This window comes from Sycon ciliatum, chromosome 3, assembly GCF_964019385.1.
Source record: "Sycon ciliatum chromosome 3, ocSycCili1.1, whole genome shotgun sequence".
Lineage (NCBI taxonomy): Eukaryota > Metazoa > Porifera > Calcarea > Leucosolenida > Sycettidae > Sycon > Sycon ciliatum.
In genome coordinates this window covers 20,632,178-20,655,835 of record NC_088645.1, presented here as the reverse complement: position 1 = coordinate 20,655,835, position 23,658 = coordinate 20,632,178, and the positions used below count along the sequence as shown (strand labels likewise).

Genomic DNA, 23,658 nt, shown 5'->3' with positions numbered 1-23,658 from the left:
ACCGGGGGGACCACCGTCTCGGTAGTCACCAAAGGTAAAGGGGGTGGCTCAGGCGGAGGCAAGGGCAACTGCCGAGGTGAAGGTTCAGTGTCTCTCGGTGGCCCCTCCTCCATTCCAGGACGATGATGTTGTGCTAGAGTAGGCTCCGCTGCCGTTTGCAGTGGGTCGAGAAGTGGTGGCCAGGTCAATGATGGCAAACCCACCCCAGCCCCAGCCACCCACGGCACCCCAGGTGGTGGGGCCGGTGGTGGCACGGGAACAGCCGGCGCTGTCGGCACAGCGTGTTTGTCTACTGAGCTAACTGGGTTCTTACACGGCCTACCACGCTTTGGCCGCTTTGCTCTGGCTGCTGGTGGTAATAAGTGCAACGGCACATGTTGTCTGATACGTGCGTTCAGGTGTTGAAGAGTCCTACCAACGTACCGGGCAGCACAATTCCGGCACTCAAAGAGATAAACCAAATGGCTTGAAAGCTGGGGAGGTAGGACATCCTTCCTCACCATGAACGCACGTACCGTGGTGAACACGGGGATGAAGTGGGCAGCAAAGTATGTTTTATTGACTAGGGTCTTGATAGCTCTGGACATGCTGACAGACGCGTTGCCTTTCCAAGGCAGGCATAAGTAGATAGGACACTTTCGAGGACCTGTGAATGTATCTTTGTTATTAGATTCTTGCTTCAGTATTTTGTTCAATAAGTCATGTGGGTATCCATTCTTAAGGAAAATCGAAGGAAGGGAGCGGGATGAGACGGAAGAGAGCGACGTGAGCAAAAAGTCAGCTGTATTTTGTCACTTGTTATCACGTCCAGATTGTCGTAGTGTGTACGATGATTCTCACTTTTCTGTTTTGTGCCGTGCAAGTTATGTTAAGCAGTTGAAGGTTCTGGAAGCTGTATGTATTCGTGTGCATAATCCTGTTCTTTGTAAACAAAAGAAGCATGTAGTCGCGCTAAAGTTGTTCTCGTAGCTGGTTATCAGATGTAAATGGTGTGTCATGTTGCACTGTATCACCTCTTGCTTTGTGGCTGCACTCAGTTATATACGTTAGCACTATGTTTGACACCTATTATGTAATGCTGTAGCACTTCCTTTGTTGTTCACACTTTTAATTAATTATGCTGTTATAAAATGTTCTATTTCTGTACACAGTTCCGATACTATTCACTGATGAGCGGAACACGAAAATCGATTTTGAATAACATAAAAATCCTTAAAAATTCCATGAACTCGTTGTTGTTTGGCCATGTCTGCATCGATTATACTCCTAATTGCGCTACTACATTTATTATACATTATGTTGATCTTCACTTTCCCTAAAAAGAGGATTTTATAAACAGTATTTATTGGCCTTAGTGGTATTGGCCTAAAAGCCAATAACTACTGTTTATAAAATACTCCTTTTTAGGGAAAAGTGCAGTGCTGCATGGAAAAGTACATTCAAGCAAAATTATTTGAATTTTATACTGTTGATGGTATGGTCACTAATGAGTGTGGGTATTTATCAAAGCTCAGTATAATGCTGATATTTTACCGCTTAGAGATCACAAGTTTCTGTGGTGGTCAATGATAAGAGTGCGATAATGCGTAATATTGAACGGTTTTCGAGAGGATGACGACTACGTCATAGCTCAGTGCTATGCTAAGAGCACAGAAATGTGCGTGACAAGATTCACAGGGCATCATGGGTGGAGAATGGCACCAATGAATTGGATTGTGCCTCCACCAAAAGGACCGGGCGAGAAAGGTACATGTACCTGCAATAGGTTTTGGTCAGCTCCACGGGTGCGAGCACTCTGTGTAAAGTAAATTATCGTGTCCGTTCCGGAATCGAACTCACGACGGCGGGAATAACAGCCGGTAAACCCTAGCGACAGATTCAGCGACTAACCTAACGGTAAGGGGGAGTGGATAAGTCTCACAACCACTGGTACTAGTGCCGAGAAATCGCATTAGCCGCATCCATGTACAAGTAGATCTTGTGCCTGGCCATAAGTTCCCAGTTGACTGTGGGTGGCAGCACGCCCACAAACGGTACCATACGTTGTGTAGATGTAAAACAGAAAAAATGAAAAATGAAAAAGAAAAACAGTACCTGAGCCACGCTAGCGCTCGCGCCATCAACATCATCCTTTCCGCAGCAGTGTCGGCTGTCGTCAAGCTACTCGATTTTCGACTGTTCTTACAGGGTGTCAAAACTTTCGTAATATTGGGTAGAACTGCCCGTTGGACATGCGATGTAAAATATATAAACAACAACAACAAACAACAACAACAAAAACCGCTCCCAGGCATGACTTGAACCAGGTAGCTCTCGTATCTAAATCATGGTCGTTGACCAACCCACTACTGCTGCCTGGCACTCTGTGGTGTGACGTGATAACTCCGAAACAGGACACTTTGGCCGTGGATGCAGCGACGAACGAATATTTGAACTCTCGTTGCCAGGGCGTCCTTCACTCTAGGAAGACAGTCTGGACATAATCAGTGCATGATAAAATATCTTTTCGAGGAGACCATCAAGCTTTGATGTGAGCGACATAACGCACCAATAGAGCGTCGAACTTGGCGAATGGTGCATTCCAGAAGAGCTCATTAGCAACAATAACTCCAAGGTAGCGAGCGTGTGACACAATTGCTAGCAGTTTTCATTTGCAACGCATCAACAGCGGTTCTGCACTCTGCTGCCCACAACGAGGTGTTATATGCAAGCCTTGTGTCTTCGTCTGGTCAGAGTTGCACGCCACTGTATCGTCCGGAAACCTCTTTTCATGGACGACGGGATGTGGGATGCAATTGTAGATGTGGCGAAAATGCAGGGTGAAGAGCAGTGGGCCGAGAACGGATCCCTGTGGTACGCCTCGACTGCACGTTGTGTAGTCTGGTCTACTTCCGCCAATAACTACACGCTGGTTCCGGTCGCTGAGGTAACTAGCAAGCCAGGAATTCGCATCTTGTGTCACACTCATGTTGGAGAGCTCTTCCAGCGGCAATATGTGCTTGACAGAGTTGAGGCTTTGGACTTGTCGACAAATGCTACGCCTGTTTCTTTCCGCTCATACTTTGCTAACAACCAGCGGTACACCACTAGGACAAGGGCGTCCTCGGTGCTGTGTGGCTTCCTGTATACAAACTGCGAAGTAGCAAGGAGATCGATTTCCATCATGTATGACACGAGTTGGGCCTCCACTAGTGTCTTCAGTAGACGAGCTACAATAGGCAGGAGAGAAAGATAGGCCGATAAGAAGCAGCTTGACCCGGGTCAAGGCTACCACCCTTGAACAAAGGAAACACATTAGCAAGTTGAACTGTTGTGGAAAATTAATCTCCCCGTCAAGAGCGAAGCGTTGAATATCATGCACAGAGACGGAGCTAATTCTCATGCGGACTTCTTGAGATCAACACCTGGCAATTCATCATGGCTTGTGGCCTTGGATGAATCAACGGACTGCAGTAGGTTCATGACTGCTTCTGTTAGGGCGGGTCGAAACTGATTGAAGGTATCGGGATTGTTACATTATGAAATATAGTATAATGACTCGTCTATAAAATTAATATACATTCGAAAGCAGGCTGGATGGGCGCCCAGGATGAGATACGACTTTCCCAAACGCTGCAGCGAGCTCCGCCCCGGCTACCAGAGGCGGAGGTGTTGGCGTCATCCGACCACTGAAGGCATTCAAAATGTGCCACAACTTTCGAGAATCTGTCTCAGAAGCCTCCAGGCGTTCCTTGAAGTACTGGTTCTTCAGCTGTCTATCCAACTTCCCGGTTTCCGGTGGTGATCCTGCAGCTGAGCGTCCTCTGGAGAGCGAATAAGCAATTTGAGCCCAGCATTGCGCTGCCGTACAGCTGAAATAAGCTCGGGGATCAGCCTGCGACAAGGACGACGGTATCGGCTGCGAATGAAGATTGACCCAAGGGATAGCTGACCGGCCGATGGAAAACAATAACCGACTCAGCTGGGCACACAAGGGCATCCTGCCGCGCGACAATCAGATGGAAACGGGCGTGCACTCATCAAACAGAATGCGAGTACGCTACATCGTGCGGTGGGAGCCGTATCCTTGACCTGGCTCGGTGTCGACACCGCGGCTCCCTTTGTATGTTTCCTGTTCGGACTTTGTACAGTCATGTGGTTTGCTCTTTTTTTTTTTTTTTTTTTTTTTTTTTTCTACAAAATCCACATATCTCCAGACACTGGGGTGAATGATGGAGTGCTCTAGTCTAGGACAAGATCAACGAGCGGCTAGAATGGCCAGCCGTTTCGTCGCACTGTCATTGTCCACCCCATGTGTTGGGAGAAAAAGCATATTGGTAAGTCTGGTCATAACAGGGTCTCGGACCCGTCTAGGCCTGAAAAGACGACGGTCTAGAATGGCCAGCCATTGTTGTTGTTGTTGTTGTTGTTGTTGTTGTTGTTGTTGTTGTTGTTGTTGTTGTTGTTGTTGTTGTTGTTGTTGTTGTTGTTGTTGTTGTTGTTGTTGTTGTTGTTGTTGTTGTTGTTGTTGTTGTTGTTGTTGTTGTTGTTGTTGTTGTTGTTGTTGTTGTTGTTGTTGTTGTTGTTGTTGTTGTTGTTGTTGTTGTTGTTGTTGTTGTTGTTGTTGTTGTTGTTGTTGTTGTTGTTGTTGTTGTTGTTGTTGTTGTTGTTGTTGTTGTTGTTGTTGTTGTTGTTGTTGTTGTTGTTGTTGTTGTTGTTGTTGTTGTTGTTGTTGTTGTTGTTGTTGTTGTTGTTGTTGTTGTTGTTGTTGTTGTTGTTGTTGTTGTTGTTGTTGTTGTTGTTGTTGTTGTTGTTGTTGTTGTTGTTGTTGTTGTTGTTGTTGTTGTTGTTGTTGTTGTTGTTGTTGTTGTTGTTGTTGTTGTTGTTGTTGTTGTTGTTGTTGTTGTTGTTGTTGTTGTTGTTGTTGTTGTTGTTGTTGTTGTTGTTGTTGTTGTTGTTGTTGTTGTTGTTGTTGTTGTTGTTGTTGTTGTTGTTGTTGTTGTTGTTGTTGTTGTTGTTGTTGTTGTTGTTGTTGTTGTTGTTGCTTTTGTTGTTGTTGCTTTTGTTGTTGTTGCTTTTGCGCTTGCCGTTGCAGTTGCTTTTGCATTTGCTGTTACTGCTGTTGCTGCTGCTGCTGGTACTTTTTCTGTTGCTGTTGCTGTTGCTCCTGGAAACACCACCCGCCTCCAGCAAGGACAGGGTTTGCGCCTCTCGCTAGCCCGATCAGCAGCAGGGACATCCCGTCCATTGCACTGTGGTTCCGTCCTCTGGAACACCGTCCCCAGCGAAGTTGGCCTACTCAACCGTCCCAGTGAATTCGCCGTAGCCGCCTTGCCCTTCACGCTGGCAGGCTAGATCTGCAAACTCCCTTCTATGTTCGCAATCCCATACTCCTTGGAGTAGTCTGCACGGCGCTGCTGCTGTTGTTGTTGCTGCTGCTGCTGCTGCTGCTACAGCAGCTACTGCGTGGCTGTAGTTACAGTCCCTCTCGTTGTCAGGAAATGTTTGCTTATGCTACTATTTATCCAGTTAATTTCTTATTATGACTTTGTGTGTTATAATTTTCTTGAGCTCCAGTTTTCCCCCTTTATTAAAACCCAAGCGCAGTTTAGCGTGTATTGGCTTGTGATTTCCTTTCTTCTGTTTCCTTTAGCATTTTATCGTTCCACAGGTAACCCCGGTCTCAGGTACTCTCATATTTGTGAAATTTTTAATTTTGCTCGTGAATTGTCCTCCCTTTTGCTTTGCTACCGTCCTCCTCCTTCCTCCACCCTTTTCCTTAGTTAACCTCATTAACACATTCGCTTCCATGTAATTGGGCTTGTAGCCCGTGTGTACTTGCGAATTCAAATAAAAACATACATACATACCTACTTTGAATACTTGGACTTTTTCGAGAGAGCACAGAAATGGGCGTGACGAGGTTCACATCGTATCATGGGCGGTGTCTTGATCCAGAGAATGGCATTGGATTGTGCCTCTATTGATGCAGCGACGAACGAATATTAGGACTTTCGCTGCCAGGGCGTCCTCGAGGGTAGGAAGACAGAGTCTCTCGAAGAGCCCTGCAGTGGAAGTCCACGGCGGAAAGTCAAAGAAGGCACGCTTTGCAGCTTTCGTCATAAGAGTGAGGGCGTCCGTGCTTCTGGCCATCAGAGATCTCGGATAGTTTGCATTGGACGCGTGTGTTTTTCTGGATACAATCATTGCATGATAAAAATAGCTTTTTCGAGGACACCGTTGCCTCCATTACAATGGTTGGTGACTTCAACGTCAACATGGACCCAAAACAGCCTGGTCCTCAGCATCACTGTCTCAGTGACCTCTGTGCCGCCTATGGCCTCAAGAACATCGTTAGAGAACCCACTCGTGAAACTCCCCGCTGTCCGAATGGTACTATAATAGATCTCATTCTGGCTGACCCTACCCATGTAACTGAAGCTACTGTCGTACCTCTTGATATTAGTGATCACAGTGCCGTGGAGTGCAATATCCAGGTCGATGTTCCCCAGACTTCACGGCAGGCCCCAAGGCACATGCGAAGAATCCATAAGATAGACAGTACCGCGTTCCGTCATGATATCTGTGAGGCCAACCTACATGACTTTTCTGACTTCAATGACGTAAATATCATGTGGAGAGAATGGCATGCCCAGTTTATGCACGTTATGGATAAGCATGCCCCCTTTGCAACTGAAAGCCTCCCAGACAATCCCCACCACGGTGGGTAGACGCAGAACTACACAGGCTAATGCAGCGAAAACGTCGCATTCATGAACGTTGGAGACTGGACAAAACGAATGGAAATCTTTACACTGAGTTCAAACGAGCACGTAGCATTGCTCGGAACGCTTCTAGGCAAAAGAAAAATGCGCACTTCGCCACCCAGTGCAAAGAGAATGCTGGTAGCCCAAGAAAGTCCTAGGAAGTTCTCAACGCCGTGACAGGGCGCTCACGGTGCCGTCATGATCCGTGCTGCGACGTCCATGAGATCAGCAACACGTTCCACTCTATTGTTACAGACACAAACCGACCCGACCATCTCGGCGTTCCGTGTGGCCACAACGGGCCTGTCTCCCTAACCGAGTTCACCCCTGTAACTCCATCGGACGTTCAACGTCTCCTTCAGCAGGTAGATGGTCGCAAAGCTACGGGAAGTGACGGCATACCGGGTTCGCTATTGCACCAGTGTTCCGATTTATTGGCATACTCTTTAGCAGTACTGTTTTGCACTTCCCTCCGCACTGGCACGGTTCCTTTGGCGTTCAAGCTGGCGACTGTTGTACCGCTTTACAAGACCGGGGGCCCATCAATCCCCACCAATTGTCGCCCTGTTTCCCTCCTTTCCTAAGCTTGCTGACACTGAGCCAATATCCGCTATGGCAAAGCGAGCGAGATGGCGTCTGCTTGGACACATCCTACGCCAGCCATCATCGACACCAGGCAATCAAGCAATGATTGCATACGCATCAATGGAGGACGCTGTGAGGCACAGGAGGGGAGCTCCAAGGTCCTGTTTAGTCACCACCCTCCAGCAAGACGTCAAGTTCACCGCCGTCGCATTGAAGACGAGCCGGCACCTCGAAACCCTAAGAAGTTGTGCAGTTGACCGGCAGAAGTGGAGTAACATTTGTTCTGGGGTGGTGTGACACACATGACCGGCTGTGATTTTGGTGTGGACGCACATGACTAACTGTGATGACCAATGATTTCATTTCATTTATCTTATTTTATTATTTTATTTTTCTAAGAAAGAGCTTTGCTGATGTGGTGTATTGGAACTCATGTGAAATCCACACCGTGATTGTTTTCGTCAAATATTATATCTTCTCTTTTCTCTCTCTGCCGCGGTGCTTTTTGTCACCCCATTGTCGTGAGTTCCCTTTGGAACGTAGACGAGAATTATTATTATTATTATTATTATTACGAAGTAGTGGTTGCGACTTCGGCGATGATTTGTAAGAAATGGTTTGCTCCCATAGAAATAGAAATAGAAATAGAATAGCGCGAGCTCCGGTGTGGGGAGCAAACCATTTCTTACAAATTATTATTATTATTATTATTATTATTAAGTAGTGGTTGCGACTTCGGCGATGATTTGTCAGAAAGGTTTGCTCCCCACACCGGAGCTCGCGCTATTCCGCCGACTTTACTTGACACTTGACTGACTCACGACTGCCATCCAGAGCACACGAGAAGTCCATCGAACCTTCGACTCGGCAAACCTGCAAGAAAGCACCACTCCCTGCTCAATACACAGTGTTTCGGGGAATTCACCCCTCATCAGTTGAGCTTGAGTAGGCTGAGGAAGATTGTGCCTGGAGAGCACCACTTATATAGTGCTGTCCAGGCACAAACATCACCAGGGATACAAACTTACAGAGACGCTCCGCTTCCAGCGCGACAAACACCTCGTGAACACCAGATAGCAGCGTGAGTCAGTGTCGCTCCTGGACGGTGAGACAGACGTTGAGGACCCTCGGTCATTCGCAATATCTTCCTCAGCCTACTCAAGCTCAACTGATGAGGGGTGAATTCCCCGAAACACTGTGTATTGAGCAGGGAGTGGTGCTTTCTTGCAGGTTTGCCGAGTCGAAGGTTCGATGGACTTCTCGTGTGCTCTGGATGGCAGTCGTGAGTCAGTCAAGTGTCAAGTAAAGTCGGCGGAATAGCGCGAGCTCCGGTGTGGGGAGCAAACCTTTCTGACAAATCATCGCCGAAGTCGCAACCACTACTTCGTACTGTTGTGCCCAGCGCGGGCTTGCGACTAGTTGGTTTGGAGGTGACAGCGTTGCGAATGACCGAGGGTCCTCAACGTCTGTCTCACCGTCCAGGAGCGACACTGACTCACGCTGCTATCTGGTGTTCACGAGGTGTTTGTCGCGCTGGAAGCGGAGCGTCTCTGTAAGTTTGTATCCCTGGTGATGTTTGTGCCTGGACAGCACTATATAAGTGGTGCTCTCCAGGCACAATCTTCCTCAGCCTACTCAAGCTCAACTGATGAGGGGTGAATTCCCCGAAACACTGTGTATTGAGCAGGGAGTGGTGCTTTCTTGCAGGTTTGCCGAGTCGAAGGTTCGATGGACTTCTCGTGTGCTCTGGATGGCAGTCGTGAGTCAGTCAAGTGTCAAGTAAAGTCGGCGGAATAGCGCGAGCTCCGGTGTGGGGAGCAAACCTTTCTGATTATTATTATTATTATTATTATTATTATTATTATTTGAAACTCGGATGTTGAGCCATAAATAAATGTAAAAGAGAAAAGGACATATGGATACGAGTTAAGAGTAACTCTCCATCACTGTAACATGATACTATATACAGTCAGAAAGTGCAATAACTAGGCACAAAACTGACAGAGTACTGAGACATTCGACGTCCTGACACCTAACTTCAACACATCTCCGTAGCGCTAACCGACAGCCTTCCAACTTGGAAGGTTCAAGGTTGTGGAAAGACCAAAGAGGGGAAGGCAAGCGCAACGAAAACGAGCAAAAGCTACAGTCCCAACGGAACAAAGAATGTCGATTGTTACTGGACGATGACGAGACCAGTACGATATTCGTTTTCGCAAAGCTTCCCTTTCTTTACTTATCTTTGATATTTATGACCCACCCAAGTTGGGTGGTGTGCTGCTTTGCTGCTTCGAATTGTAGTTAGACCGCTTTGTCAAATATCGTACTGGTCTCGTCATCGTCCAGTAACAATCGACATTCTTTGTTCCGTTGGGACTGTAGCTTTTGCTCGTTTTCGTTGCGCTTGCCTTCCCCTCTTTGGTCTTTCCACAACCTTGAACCTTCCAAGTTGGAAGGCTGTCGGTTAGCGCTACGGAGATGTGTTGAAGTTAGGTGTCAGGACGTCGAATGTCTCAGTACTCTGTCAGTTTTGTGCCTAGTTATTGCACTTTCTGACTGTATATAGTATCATGTTACAGTGATGGAGAGTTACTCTTAACTCGTATCCATATGTCCTTTTCTCTTTTACATTATTATTATTATTATTATTATTATTATATCTTTCCCTCAAACCAGTTAATATTTTATGACTTGGGGCTCCCCGCGTGCTAGTTTGTACGTGAAGTGTGTGGGTTACAGTGAGGGCTGCGTCCCACCCGCCTGTGTGGATTCACAGGAAGTGTGAGTTACGAAGTCTGAAGAAAATGTTGAACGGCCTCTGCTGGGATGACGACTACACCATAGCTCAGTGGTTAGAGCATCGCTGGCTACAAGCGAGGGTCCCTGGTTCGAGTCCTGGTGGTGACAGTCAATTTTTTCTTCAGACTTTTCCCGTTTGTCCCTTTCCCTCAAACCAGTTAATATTATTATTATTATTATTATTATTATTATTATTATTATTATTTCCCTCCTTCCAGTTGTCTCAAAGCTGTTGGAGAGAGTGGTGCAGCGTCAGCTAGTTCACCATCTAGACTTGAGTAATGCCCTACCTGATTCTCAGTTTGCTTTCAGGAAGAAGTGCTCCACTGAGGATGCCCTCTGTGTTCTCACGGACAGCTTGCAGAAGGCGAAGGACAGTGGTCTGGTAACAGGGCTGTGCCTCCTCGACATGTCCAAGGCTTTTGACAAAGTCCGGTATGGTATCCTCATCCAAGACCTTTTTGACGTTGATATCTCTGGTGTCGCCCTGAAGTGGTTCGCGAATTACCTGACAGATCGCAGGCAGCAAGTTACAGTCGCTTCGGCCACAAGTCGTGCTCTTGACTGCACCTGTGGTGTGCCCCAAGGCTCCGTCTTGGGGCCTGTTCTCTTTAACGTCTACACCCGTGATGTAAAATTGGTCTCATCGCCAATACCCAGCGTGCAATTCGCAGACGACATTGCCCTGTATGATTCAAAAGCTTCCGCTGGGGAAGTCTCCAAATCCGTCTCTTCAGCTGTCACTGATCTTGCCATATGGCTTAAGTCACGCGGCCTAATTTTAAACGCCTCCAAAATCCAGGTAATGACTATCTCACCACAACATGCCGGGCCTGAGGTCTCTATCGTGTGCTGCGATACCTCTCTACTGATAGTGAAGTCTGCGCGGTATCTTGGTGTCTTTCTTGACAACCGCCTGAGTTGGGATGTACACGTCAGCGCCATAGTGACTAAAGTTGCGAGGAAGATTGGCGCCTTGTGGCGAGCCCGTCGATGCCTCTCCCGCAACTGGCGCAAGATATGTAAAGGCTATTGTCATGCCGGATATGATATATGGTGCCTGCTGCTTCTCTGCAACCCTCCGCGCGACCCAACTTCAGCGTCTGCAAGCTATGCAAAACCGGGCGATCCGATGCATTGATGGCAGCCCGCCATGTTCCGCGATGCAGCCCCTCTTGGCTGCCAACTCGATTTACCGCGTCACTGAACTTTTTAAACAAAAAGCTCCTGATCTTCATCTGGCGGTGTCTAAATGACTCCACTAGCCTTGCTCTAGCCCAGCTTCTCAAACCAGCAGAAGTACGCGCCATCAGCATGCCAATGGTCTGCTCAGCCAGCCAGCTCGCAGTCGGTGTGGCCAAACGAGATTCGCCACCGCAGGAGCATTGCTGGGGAACAGTTTGCCTAGAGAGGTGCGCACCGTATCCAGATTGCAAGATTTTAAGCTAGCCTGCCTTCCTTATGTGTGCCTGGAATAGGTTGTGTTTCGTCAGGTTTTGACATGTTCCTTTTCTTCTCAGTATTCTCTTCGCATAGTACTCCACTTCTATGATATATTGCCTATGCTGTTGCTCATTAGGATTTTGGCAAATTCTATCCTTCGCTTTCATATAACTGGGCCAGGAACCCGTTTGAACTTGCGAAGTAAAAATAAAATCAATCAATCTAATGGAGCGTCGAACTTGGCGAATTTTGACCGGCGCAACAACACATCATTGTTGCGAGATTTTTAAAATGACTATGTAGCAAAGCTAGCTGGGAATAGATGTGGACCAATATTCAGATGACGCAGGATACACCACGCCTCAGCCAGCTGCGGAGTGCGGACTGCGCGTGCCACCAGGTTTCGCTTTTCTGCTAGATCAGTAGTTGGCATGAAAAGCACCCGTAATGCCAGTTTGCTGCAGATATGCCACTTTAATGCTCGGCAGTGCTAGTTTACTAAAACAAGCGTATAATGCTACTTATATTGCTAGCATTAGCTGCCTATTACGAAATTAGAGGCCACATGCCTCGTACTGCTCTTTTCTCTCCGAAACTCAACACTTGCAAGCCAGATACGAAAGAAAGAAAAATTCACTAGTTACACCACCAGGACTCGAACCAGGGATCTTGCCATTCGCGAACAATGCTCTAATCAACTGAGCTACAGCATGACTCTAACAACCGTGATGGAAAATCTATCCTTCTTCGATCAATGAATAATGAATTGCATCATACTGGCAACTCACACCAATCAAGAGGACCCTCGGTCATTTGCTTGATATCTTGGGGAGCGCATCAAAGTATGTCCACAGTAAGCAAACATCTGGCTTGCAAGTGTTGAGTTTCGGAGAGTAAAGAGTAATACGAGGCATGTTGCCTCTAATTTCCTTATTTAATACTTTGAAATTCTCCGTAAAATCTAAATTTAAATTTGCAAGCGTATAATGCTACTTATTCCCGTAGCTATGCAGAAGACGTTACTTCAGTAACGTCTGGCGCTAGCCAGGGTCCACACAGCTTTAATTCCCGTAGCTATGCAGAAGACGTTACTTCAGTAACGTCTGGCGCTAGCCAGGGTCCACACAGCTCTAATTCCCGTAGCTATGCAGAAGACGTTACTTCAGTAACGTCTGGCGCTAGCCAGGGTCCACACAGCTTTAATTCCCGTAGCTATGCAGAAGACGTTACTTCAGTAACGTCTAGCGCTAGCCAGGGTCCACACAGCTTTAATTTGGTGTTTGTTTGTGTGTTTGTTTGTTTGTGTCACGCCTGGAGCTATCCCGTATCTGTCCCGTATCTGTCCCGTATCTGTGACTACAAAGGCTCTACAGGATTGTACATAACAGCTCTCCACAATATTTGCGGGCTCCTGTATCTGTCCCGTACCGTACCAATAATCGTCGTAATATGTATACGACTCCCTGATGTAGAGGGAGATGTGGAAAGAAATAGGGAGACGAGGAGGAAATTAAATTAGAATGGACGCCGAATAGGTGATAGGATGCGTCAGCATAAACATACTTTGGAAGAGAGATCCCGTCGTCTCCAAAATAAGCGTGAACGAGCGATTCAGCGCTGGTCACAGGAAACGTCGGAAGAGAGATCCCGTCGACTCCAGAACGCCCGTGATCGGCAGAGTCCGCGCCGGTCCCGGGCAACGCCAGGACAGACATTCTCTCATTTGACTTAGAAAATCTCAGATTTTGAGTTTTTTGCGCTCCATACATAATTTTATTTTCATTATTTTATTGGTTTGGTGAGACTCCCATGATAGGTATCCATTTACCTCTGGAGAAGCCGTAAATAAACAAACAAAACGTCAGGACAGACATCCCGTCGAGTCCAGAAGGCCCGTGATCGGCAGAGTCTAAGCCGGTCCCCGGAATCGTGAGGACAGACAACCCGTCGAGTCCAGAACGCCCGTGATCGGCAGAGCGCCGGTCCCAGGAAACGTCAGGACAGACATCCCGTCGACGCGCAAAAAAACTAAATCTGCAGACTCTTTTGCCGTCGGACAGGATACGTATTTTAGGAGACTGTAAAGTTATGTAATGTGCTCCACAGGCAACCATGCATTCGGCGTCGTCATTGGCTCAACAGGTCAATGTACATGTATTACTACAAAAAGGCCAGAAAATCCGATTACTGTATTAAAAATTTAAAATCAACTAATTTTCGCTGGCGATTTAATTTCGCTGATTTCGCCGCTTGGTACCTACCGGCCAAAGTAAATCGCAGGCCAAAGTTTGTCATATAGGCAAATGATGCATGATTGAGCAATGGATGCATGTGAGAGCAAAATACCGATCGATTTCAAATTTGACGTGAAATTGCGCGTCACGTCGGAAATAACGTGCATCTTAACCTCTCTAATAGAGAGGTTTTTATTTCTCATCGGCCAAAATTTGTTGATTTACAGTATAAAGAGATAAAAGAAAAGAAGGAGCAAACCAAAAGCAGATGATTATTAGAGAAATAACAATCCGCAATAAATTCTGCAAATACTTTTGCCTAACTCATAATATTCAAACCGATTGAAACGTTTTTGCAATACAGTGATGTGGCCAATCAACGGAAAAAGACCTTTCCATCAGTTCTTATAACATGTACGATGAGCTAGGCAAAAAAGCAAAGCGTAGAGCCCTGAGCTTCCAAGCTCTCTCGTTTGGTATTTGTGTGTTTGTTTGTTTGTGTCACACCTAGCGCTACCCCGTATCTGTCCCGTACCGTACCGTACCATCAAACACAGCTGGCAACATACAGCTGGCCGCAATATTCAAATAGGGCTTTCAAACGCAAGATCATAACGTGACGCAACTTTTTTTTTTTTTTTTTTTTTTTTACTTGAAACCACGCACCCAATTCGTAAAAGAAGAAAGAAGCAGGAAATGACAAAACAACAGACTAACAAGACATTGACTGAATGGGGCTGCAAATGCAACGCAGCGGTGGTGATGAGGTGCTGCAGGCTCCGCCGACCAATGGTCTCGGCATCCGCGCCTACTTCACGCATCAGAAAATCGGGAGAAGAAGAGAAACAAAAACGATTGAAAAATATATATAGCGAAAAGTATAGTGTGGAGAGAGAGAGAGAGAGAGAGAGAGAGAGAGAGAGAGAGAGACTGAGAGAGAGAGAGAGAGAGAGAGAGAGAGAGAGAGAGAGAGAGAGAGAGAGAGAGAGAGAGAGAGACGGAGAGAGAGAGAGAGACGGAGAGAGAGAGAGAGAGAGAGAGAGAGAGAGAGAGAGAGAGAGAGAGAGAGAGAGAGAGAGAGAGAGAGAGAGAGAGAGAGAGAGAGAGAGAGAGCGAAAGAGACGGAAAGAGAGAGAGACAGAGAGAGAGACAGAGAAAGAGAGACAGAAAAAGAGAGAGAGAGAGAGAGAGAGAGAGAGAGAGAGAGAGAGACAGAGAGAGAGAGAGACAGAGAGAGACAGAGAGTAGAGAAAACAAGGAAAAAGAGAGCAATACCTACATGTAGATACTGAGTTTAGACTGAGTCAGTAGCCCACATCCAGTTCTCGGCGCGCAGGTAGCGGTATACCTGCGTCTTGAATGCCTGCATTCGGCTGCGATGGGGAGGATGCAGGAGCAGATCACAGGGCAATGCATTCCACTGGTGGAGCACACAGTGGGGAAATGATCGCTTCAGGACTAACGGGGTAGAGGCTGGCAGGCTGGCGTCCAGTTGAAACGGGTGGCCAGCAGCGCTGGCATGGTCGCTCCGGGTTCGCGGGTTGGCCGACTGCTGACGGCGAGCTGGCAGGACCGCGAGAAGTTGAGGTGGGCCCGTAATTACTTGTAGCTTGTATAAACAAGCTAGGGCAGCTACTGTCCGTCTGATTGCCAGACTAGGCAGGATTGCTCCCGGACCGATGATTCCGAGGGCCCTGTGCTGGACTCGGTCCAGTCGGCTGAGGTGGCAACTTGGAAGAATGAGTATGAATGCGAAGTGTATGGGGGAATGCATGTAGGGCGATAGTGCGGGTTCGAATCCCAGGATATGCCTGAAAAAAAATTGGAGAATTGAAAAATTTATAACATCCCTATGCTTTTTTTGCCGTCATCAAGGCGGTAGACGGTGTCGTATTACTCTCGATCGTACCTGTCCCGTACCTATTCCGTACCGTACCGTACCATCAAAGACGGCTGGCCACAATGCATATTCAAATAGGGCTTTCAAACGCAAGATCATAACGTGAAGCAACTTGGAAGAATTAGTATGTATGTATGCGAAGTGTATCGGGGGATGCATGCAGGGCGCGCGATAGAAAAAGGATTTTTTGAAAGAATTTATAACATCCCTATGCTTTTTTTTTGTCTAGGTCATCAAGGCAAAAAAGCATAGCGTAGGGCCCTGAGCTTCCAAGCTCTCTCGTTTGGTGTTTGTGTGTTGGTGTGTTTGTGTGTTTGTGTCACGCCTGGCGCTATCCGTATCTGACGGCAAAAAAGCATAGGATGTTATAAATTTTTCAATTCTCCTATTTTTTTAGGCATATCCTGGGATTCGAACCCGCACTATCGCCCTACATGCATTCCCCCATACACTTCGCATTCATACATAACTCTTCCATGTTGCTTCACGTTATTATCTTGCATTTGAAAGCCCTATAAGCGTGAACGGGCGATTCACCGCCGGTCACAGGAAACGTCGGAAGAGAGATCCCGTCGAGTCCAGAACGCCCGTGATCGGCAGAGTCAGCGCCAGTCACAGGAAACGTCAGGACAGACATCTTGTCAACTCCAAAATAAGCGTGAACGGGCGATTCAGCGCCGGTCACAGGAAAAGTTGGAAGAGAGATCCCGTCGAGGCCAGAACGCCTGTGATCGGCAGAGTCAGCGCCGGTCACAGGAAACGTCAGGACAGACATCAGGACATTTTTTGCCTACCTCATTGTACATGTTACTAGAATTGATGGAAATGTTTTTTCCGTTGATTGGCTACATCGTTGCGTTGCAAAAACGTTTCAATCAGTATGAATATGAGCTAGGCAAAAGTATTGCGGATTGTTATTTTTCTCTCATTTCATCCGCTTTCGGTTTGCTCCTTCTTTTCCTTTTTATCTCCATAAAATCGGATTTTCTGGCCTTTTTACATTAAAAGCATAGCGTAGGGCCCTGAGCTTCCAAGCTCTCTCGTAATGCTAGCATTAGCCGCCGATGCCTATCGGTTAGTGTGGTAAAATGTTACCGCATGAGCTGATTTTTTAGTAACTGGTGGTGTAAGTGGACATTGGAGCGTAACTTTTAGTTCCTCAGTCCTTTTTCTTCACTTAGAATACTTCGAACTAGTTTTCGCACAACACCCCTCAGGAAACTACGTTGCAAGGATGAAATCCTTCAAATGTGTTTTTTGCCGAGTTCGTATCCACTGGTTTTGAACCCAGTATCACCTTAGTATTTGAAGAGTATCACCTTAGTGCTAGCATATTATCAGTTTCATAGGTGTATATTCTCACTTTATTTCTCTTTATTAGTACCTTTCTTGAATTTTTTTCATTTGTACAAGGTAGCTTACTGATGAGTGTTGTACGAAAACTAGTTCGAAGTATTCTCCTTTTGAACCATTTCTTCCATATCACTTTTGTTTCTCCTTCCTGTTCTTCGCAGCGTTAACATCCACTCGTTGTGACCACAATATAGCCTTTGTGAATTGAGTGTTGAGCTCGAACTAATTTAATCACAATTAAAAAAACCTATTGTCGCCTCGCCGCATATTTACAAATATGTAAGAAAAAACGTTCTTCAAACACACACGCTAAAACCAATACAATACCTGCTGTAAAAGTACTCGAATTTGGACGAGGATAGTGAACGTGCTTTGCATGTACAATCATAATAGATACATGTATATGTACGACTGTCTTGTTTTGTTGAAAGCATGGTACAAGGCGGAGGACCACTGTGTTCGGAAACAGTACCCTTTTCAGAATTGACAGGTTCAAAATTTGTATGACTGAGATCATGGCTTACCACAAATGAGAGTTCCTTTCCGCAACACATCAGGTAGATGACACAGGACGGCCGGATAATATACACAGTTTACTGTGATATCGAGACTGCGCCGGGCCCTAGATTCCTATTCTGACGAGACTTACAAATGTTCTAATACCAACACATGGGGTGGACTAGACAGGGCGACGAAACGGCCAGCCACTATAGCGGTTCGTCGTTCTTGGCCTCTTGCCCAACACACTGTGACAGTATGAACAACGAAAATAAAGCTACCGTGCTGGCTACAACCAGGCCCGCCGGATGGCTGGCGAAGTAGGAGGGATTGAGTATTACAGCACGGTGTACCGTATTCGCACCCTGTCCGACCATAGCGCGCCACTTTGCCTCAGCTTGGAGTGGGATCGGATGCCCTGATATCCCCAACCGACGTGGTTGGTTTCGCTCGGCCGGCCGGTACACTGGCGACTCCAAGCCACGTCCTCGTCGCGCGGTGGTGGCACCGTCCCTTGCACGATCTCACGGTCCTTAGTGATGTGCAGACACTGGACAATCACAGTGTGACGGAACGGCCAATCTAACAGCTCATCGTTCTTGCCCTAGACTAGAGGGGAGGAAAACAACAGAGAGCGTATAAACAACACGAAACATGAGATACACGAGGTATAAATTTACATGACTTTAAACAAATGAGAGTAGGGACTTACAAAATTGATGTTCTTTTCCGCAACACATCGGGTAGAGGACACAGAACGGCCGGATAATATACATTGGGTTATAATTATAACCCAAGTTGGCGTTGTCTTGGCACAATCTTCATGCGCAGCCGATACTCTCTGTCGCATGGACCTGTACGCCTATTTACAAATATGTAAGGAAAGAGGTTCATCAAACATACACGCTAAAACAAATACCTACTGTACAAGAACTCGAATTTGGACGAGAATATTGAAGGCCCTGTGAATGTACGATCATAATAGATAAGCCTCGTTTTGTTGAAAACATTTGTTTGAAGCATATTACAAGGCGGAGGACCACGGTGTCCGGAAACAGTACACTTTTCAGAATTGAGAGGTTCAAAATTCGTATGACTGAGATCATGATTTACAACAAATGAGAGACTTACAATGAGACTAAAAATGTTCGTTTCCGCAACACATCGGGTAGACGACACAGAAAGGCCGGATAATATACACAGTTTACTGTGATGCCGAGACTACGTCGGGCCCTAGAGTCCTATTCTGACGAGACTTACAAATGTTCTCATCCCAACACATGGGGTGGACTAGACAGGGCGAAGAAACAGCCGGCAATTATAGCCGTTCGTCGTTCTTGGCCTCTTGGCCAACACACTGTGACAGTATGAACAACGAAAATAATGCTGCTGTGCTGGCTACAACCAGGACCGCCGGATGGCGGGCGAAGTAGGAGGGTTTGAGTATTACAGCACGATGTACCGTATTCGCACCCTGTCCGACCATAGCGCGCACCCTTTCCTCAGTTCGGAGCGGGATCGGATGCCCTTATATCCCCAGCCGACGTGGTTATTGTTTTTGAACGGCCGGCCGGTGCAACGGCGACACCATGCCTCGTCGCGCGGTGGTGGCACATTCTTCTGCACGATCTTCCCGATTCGTGAGGTAGTACGGTCGCGTTCCCGTCCCTTGGACTTACCTAAGTAATTATCAACAGCCATGCTGCTTGCATTGCATGCAATCCAGACAGTGACAGTAACCTTTTCACAGGTTGAAAATTATTTTTTATTAATTACCAGACTTTACAAATGTTCTTATCCCCAACACATGGGGTAGACTAGACAGGGCGACGAAACGGCCGGCCATTCTAGCCGCTCGTCCTCATGGTGTAGGTGTATGAAATGAGTGATTGTATCATACATACATGTACATACCTAGTCATGTAAAATGAATACATACATACATAGTGATGTGATTGATGAGTAAATGCATACATACATACAGTGTGTGCACATACATATACATACATCTCTAAGCAGCCCCGGGTGCAGGACACAGCTCCCACAGCACGATATACCTTATGCGCACCCTATCTGACCGTCGCACGCCCGCGTGCTTCAGCTTGGAGCGGGACAGGATGTCTTGAAATCCCCAGCCGTGATTGGTGTCGCTCGGCTGGCCGGTAGACGGGCGACTCCAAGCCTCGTCCTCGTCGCGCGGTGGTGGCACTGTCCTCTGCACGATCACACGATCCTCCGTGATGTGCAGACACTGGAAAATCACAGTGTGACGGAACGGCCAATCTAACAGCTCATCGTTCTTGCCCTAGAGCGGAGAAAAACACGAAACATGAGATACACGAGGAATAAATTTAGGCGTTCACCGGTGACAAAATAGTACTTGCACCACGCGACCTCCTGAGCATGTCTCCTAGTGATCGTATTCACCACGGCTGTCTCAATAAGGAGAAATTGCAGCAAGGCTACATGGGGAGCTCCCTTTTACTTCTTAGTTAGTATTATGGCAAGGAGACAGCACCTTCAGCAGTTCAACAGGGTTAACTAACATTGTTCCTAAATGCAGCAACTACTGGTCCAGATCAACGTTTTAGAGTTTGGCAGTGATAGAACCACGAGCCAACCTGAATCTTCCGCACAAAGGCAGAATTGCAACCAGCCTACGTCTTTCAGAAAGGCTCGCCCCGCAGGTAGTTTTTCACTTCTGGCTACATGTGACATCATGGTTTCAAGCCCTAAGCAAAGAACTTGAGCAATGTTAAGGGGACGTTTTCTGGCCTCCTACCTTAACTAGGGAATAATATAAGCCAAGTTTGCGTTGATTTGGCACTATCTTCATGCGCAGCCGATACCCACTGTCGCATGGACCTGCACGCAGAGGAACATACAGACAATGTACACAAAGGTTTTGAAAATGCTCACCACAAACCTCCATATACCAAGTCTACACTCTTCACAAGAGAGGCACGCAAATCTGGTAATGCAATGGATGTGCCCACACTGATTGTCTCTAACATTAACGATGCGCAGTCGTGAGTGAAACAGATCTAGACAGTAACCTATGCGCACCCCAAACTAGCTGAGGTTGGTCACACACGCATGAACACACGCAAACACGCACACTAACACATGACACTGTGATCATCATTGTTAAAGCTGTGAACGGGAATAGGGAGTAAAGCAGTAATACTACAAGAAGTGGCCTTGGACATTAACAAGGTAACATATTCAGGGTTGACATTGACAGCAGCAGCAACACAGCTAACTTCAGACAACATACCGCTGTAGAAGGCTTCGCCATAAAATGTATGGCCACCGCGAAGACGATCGGCGATTTGGCCAAACACCTCTGTGTGAACGGTTCGGCGATGTTCCGCAGGGCGTGTAGCAACCTACACCACAACGAACAGCAGAGACCAGAATATCTTTAGCACAAGCTAGATATTACACAAAAATCACACGCACATGTAGCAGCCATGTTAGAAGAAAAGGTTCACACAAGTGTAAAAAGGTTTCTGAAAGCGTGCACTGACCTGCCATATGCTGTTGGTAAGCACATCCATCCGCTGTACCATCATATTGTTGTGCTCCTGACTCTGTTGCCAACAGTGCTCACCAACATCTTCTCGCATACACTGGAATCAAGATGGACACGCATGTACAACATAATTCAATTCAATTAAGCCATGCACACTCATACAGTCAATAACAATAATAAAATTGAAACACATAATTTTCCAACAAATCCAGGCGTATACATGTACATCAGCGGTGCACGCACACACACGCAATGACTGTGCGACTCGTACACACAGAAAGAATGCCAAAAAGTGCAAATATGCAGAAACCTTACAAACGTGAAGTTTAGTGTCACAACAAGCCACCAAAGTTCACTCCTGAAAAATCCAGGCACCTGTAGATGTATCAACTATTCCGTATGGGCTACCGACTATAGAGATATCTCTATCCGAACCTGCTGGAGGAACCTGAAGTGTGTGCCCCTGCTACGGGTTATGGTAATATTCTGGGTAAGATATCAAACCGCCCCTCCCCCCCCCCCCCCTGAACGTGGAAAATTTTAGGATTGATGGTGGACTATGTTACACAAACATTAACTTACTTCGTAGTCGCAACCAGTTCCGGCATACTGGAACGGGCATTTGACTATCACTTTAGGACAGACTCCGGTGTGTGACTGCAGAGGTTATGAACACATTTAAATATACACACACATGTTACATACACAAACAACCTAACTCAAACACATAAACACACGGCGTACGAGAGAGAGTGAGCGAGTCAGGGAATGAGAGAAATGAGAGAGAAGAGCGAGAAGGAAAGAAATAAGTATCTTGACAGTGACTGTACTTACATCATACGAATTTAAGGTGCCTGTCCACGTGCAGCCGCGCTCCCTCTTCTCACAGAACACTTCAAATCTGCCAACAATTCGCTTCGTGCCGCGATTGGGTACTAACTGCAAATATTGCGGTGACGCGCAGAAAATACCATAGATAAAAACTTTAGAATGTATGGAAACAAGGCCAGCATACATGTACATGCATCGATGTGTGCATTCAACTGCATAATTGGATATAAAATACCTTACCGCTCCTGGAGCCTGCAACGATACTGGCTTTCTGTCTAGCGGGCAAATTTCGCTCCTCCTGTGAACATAAAGTGGCGAGAAAATACACAGAGAAATCCCAACACACACACACACACACACACAAGCACACATATATACACACAAACAATAAACAGTCAATACTTGGAAATATCATAACACGTCTGTGTCTTTGTGAAAAGCCAGGGTAGACAGTTCTAGCCCAACAGGTATGCATACATATTATGTCGATGAGCTAAGAATGCTGAGTACAGTAGCAGTGCTTCAGACCCATGAGGCATCATGGGAGGTAGGGTTTGCTGCCCTAAAATACAGTAATGTTAAAACATGCTAGTGTATCTTTGTAGATATTCCTTGGACGGACTATTTGCGATAATTGTAGCAAACTTGCAGTGTGAAGCGACCTGCAAGCTCAGCAGTGGGCTAAAATATTACTTTCTCAGTGATAACAAGTCAATCATACATCTTGAGCACATCATCATACAGACAGTTTTAGTTCAGATATGTGACTTACTCCAGGGCTTTCACGATGCATTGATGGCAGAACTGGTGTCCACACGCAACCACGAGCATTGGGTTGCGCAAGACCATTTGGCAGATCGAGCATTGGTAATGTTGGTCTACTGGCGTAGTGAATACATTCTCATCAAAGCCACCCATCTCTTGGGGGAACGCGCTGGTGTAGTCCGACATGCTGATGTAGTCGGACAACATGGCTGCTGCTGCTGCTGCTTCCATGGCGAGTGCTGCTGGTCCTGCGGGTGCTGGTGGTGCTGGTGCTGCTGCTGCTACTACGGGTGCTGCTGCTCCTAATGTTGTTGCTGCTGCTACTCGTAGTATTGCTGCTGGCGCTGTAGCTTCCACCTTACACTGCTTAGGTTGCGGGCGACTGGCATCCAGGCAATGACGTGCTTATATACTGGTGTATACATGTTGTAAATGTTCCGGTATACCGGTAATCCTTCTACGGAGAGTTGTATTTGTTGAAGTATTCCACTCTACATCATGATTAACATGCACTGGATGTGTACATAATTATGTGAAGCAATCGTGGAAATCTAGTACAGTGCGTATCGGTTATAGTGTGGTTGTGTAAAAGAATATACGTGTACATTGTACTGCCTACAAGAAGGAACTCTCATATTTTCATAATAATAACGTGGGTTGCAAGTGAACATTCATTTTATTCTTACGAGCACTTCTAAATGTAAAATAGAAGAAGTTATGACATGAGAACGAGTTTTGAGTGATTCTTCTTCTATTATACATTAAATAAAAATAGTTGAAATCACATGGAAACGAGTTATGAAGCAAATTATATATGTATCTATTAATGCACGGTTAAAGAGGTCAATATATGAAATATGGAACGAGTAAAGGACCAAGGTCCGCCGAGGTCTACATTGTATATTTCATACATTGACCGATTATGAGGGCAATATTAGATTTATCACGACATGGCATGCCTAACCTGTT

At 46.4% G+C, this 23,658-nt stretch overlaps 1 protein-coding gene across 1 annotated transcript; it reads right to left on the bottom strand.

Annotated features, from left to right (window-relative positions):
* Nucleotides 1-19,309: 19,309 nt before the first annotated feature.
* LOC135812570 (uncharacterized) lies at nt 19,310-23,066 on the bottom strand. The gene is made up of 8 exons (XM_065325896.1): nt 22,697-23,066; nt 22,165-22,222; nt 21,928-22,032; nt 21,676-21,750; nt 21,089-21,190; nt 20,836-20,947; nt 20,341-20,423; nt 19,310-19,863 (listed from the first exon to the last, which is right to left on the bottom strand). The coding sequence occupies exons 1-8, from the start codon at nt 22,918-22,920 to the stop codon at nt 19,570-19,572; spliced, it is 1,053 nt and encodes a 350-aa protein (XP_065181968.1). The 5' UTR covers nt 22,921-23,066; the 3' UTR covers nt 19,310-19,569.
* Between the last annotated feature and the right edge of the window lie 592 nt (nt 23,067-23,658).

Bases quoted from the DNA above. Each gene is read 5' to 3' on its own strand.
- LOC135812570 (XM_065325896.1), bottom strand. From the start codon at position 22,920: ATGGAAGCAGCAGCAGCAGCAGCCATGTTGTCCGACTACATCAGCATG. The intron at 21,191-21,675 runs GTAAGTTAATGT...TCTTGATTCCAG, and splicing joins GAACTGGTTGCGACTACGAA to TGTATGCGAGAAGATGTTGG. The intron at 20,424-20,835 runs GTATGTTGTCTG...CTCTGCGTGCAG, and splicing joins TGGCGAAGCCTTCTACAGCG to GTCCATGCGACAGTGGGTAT.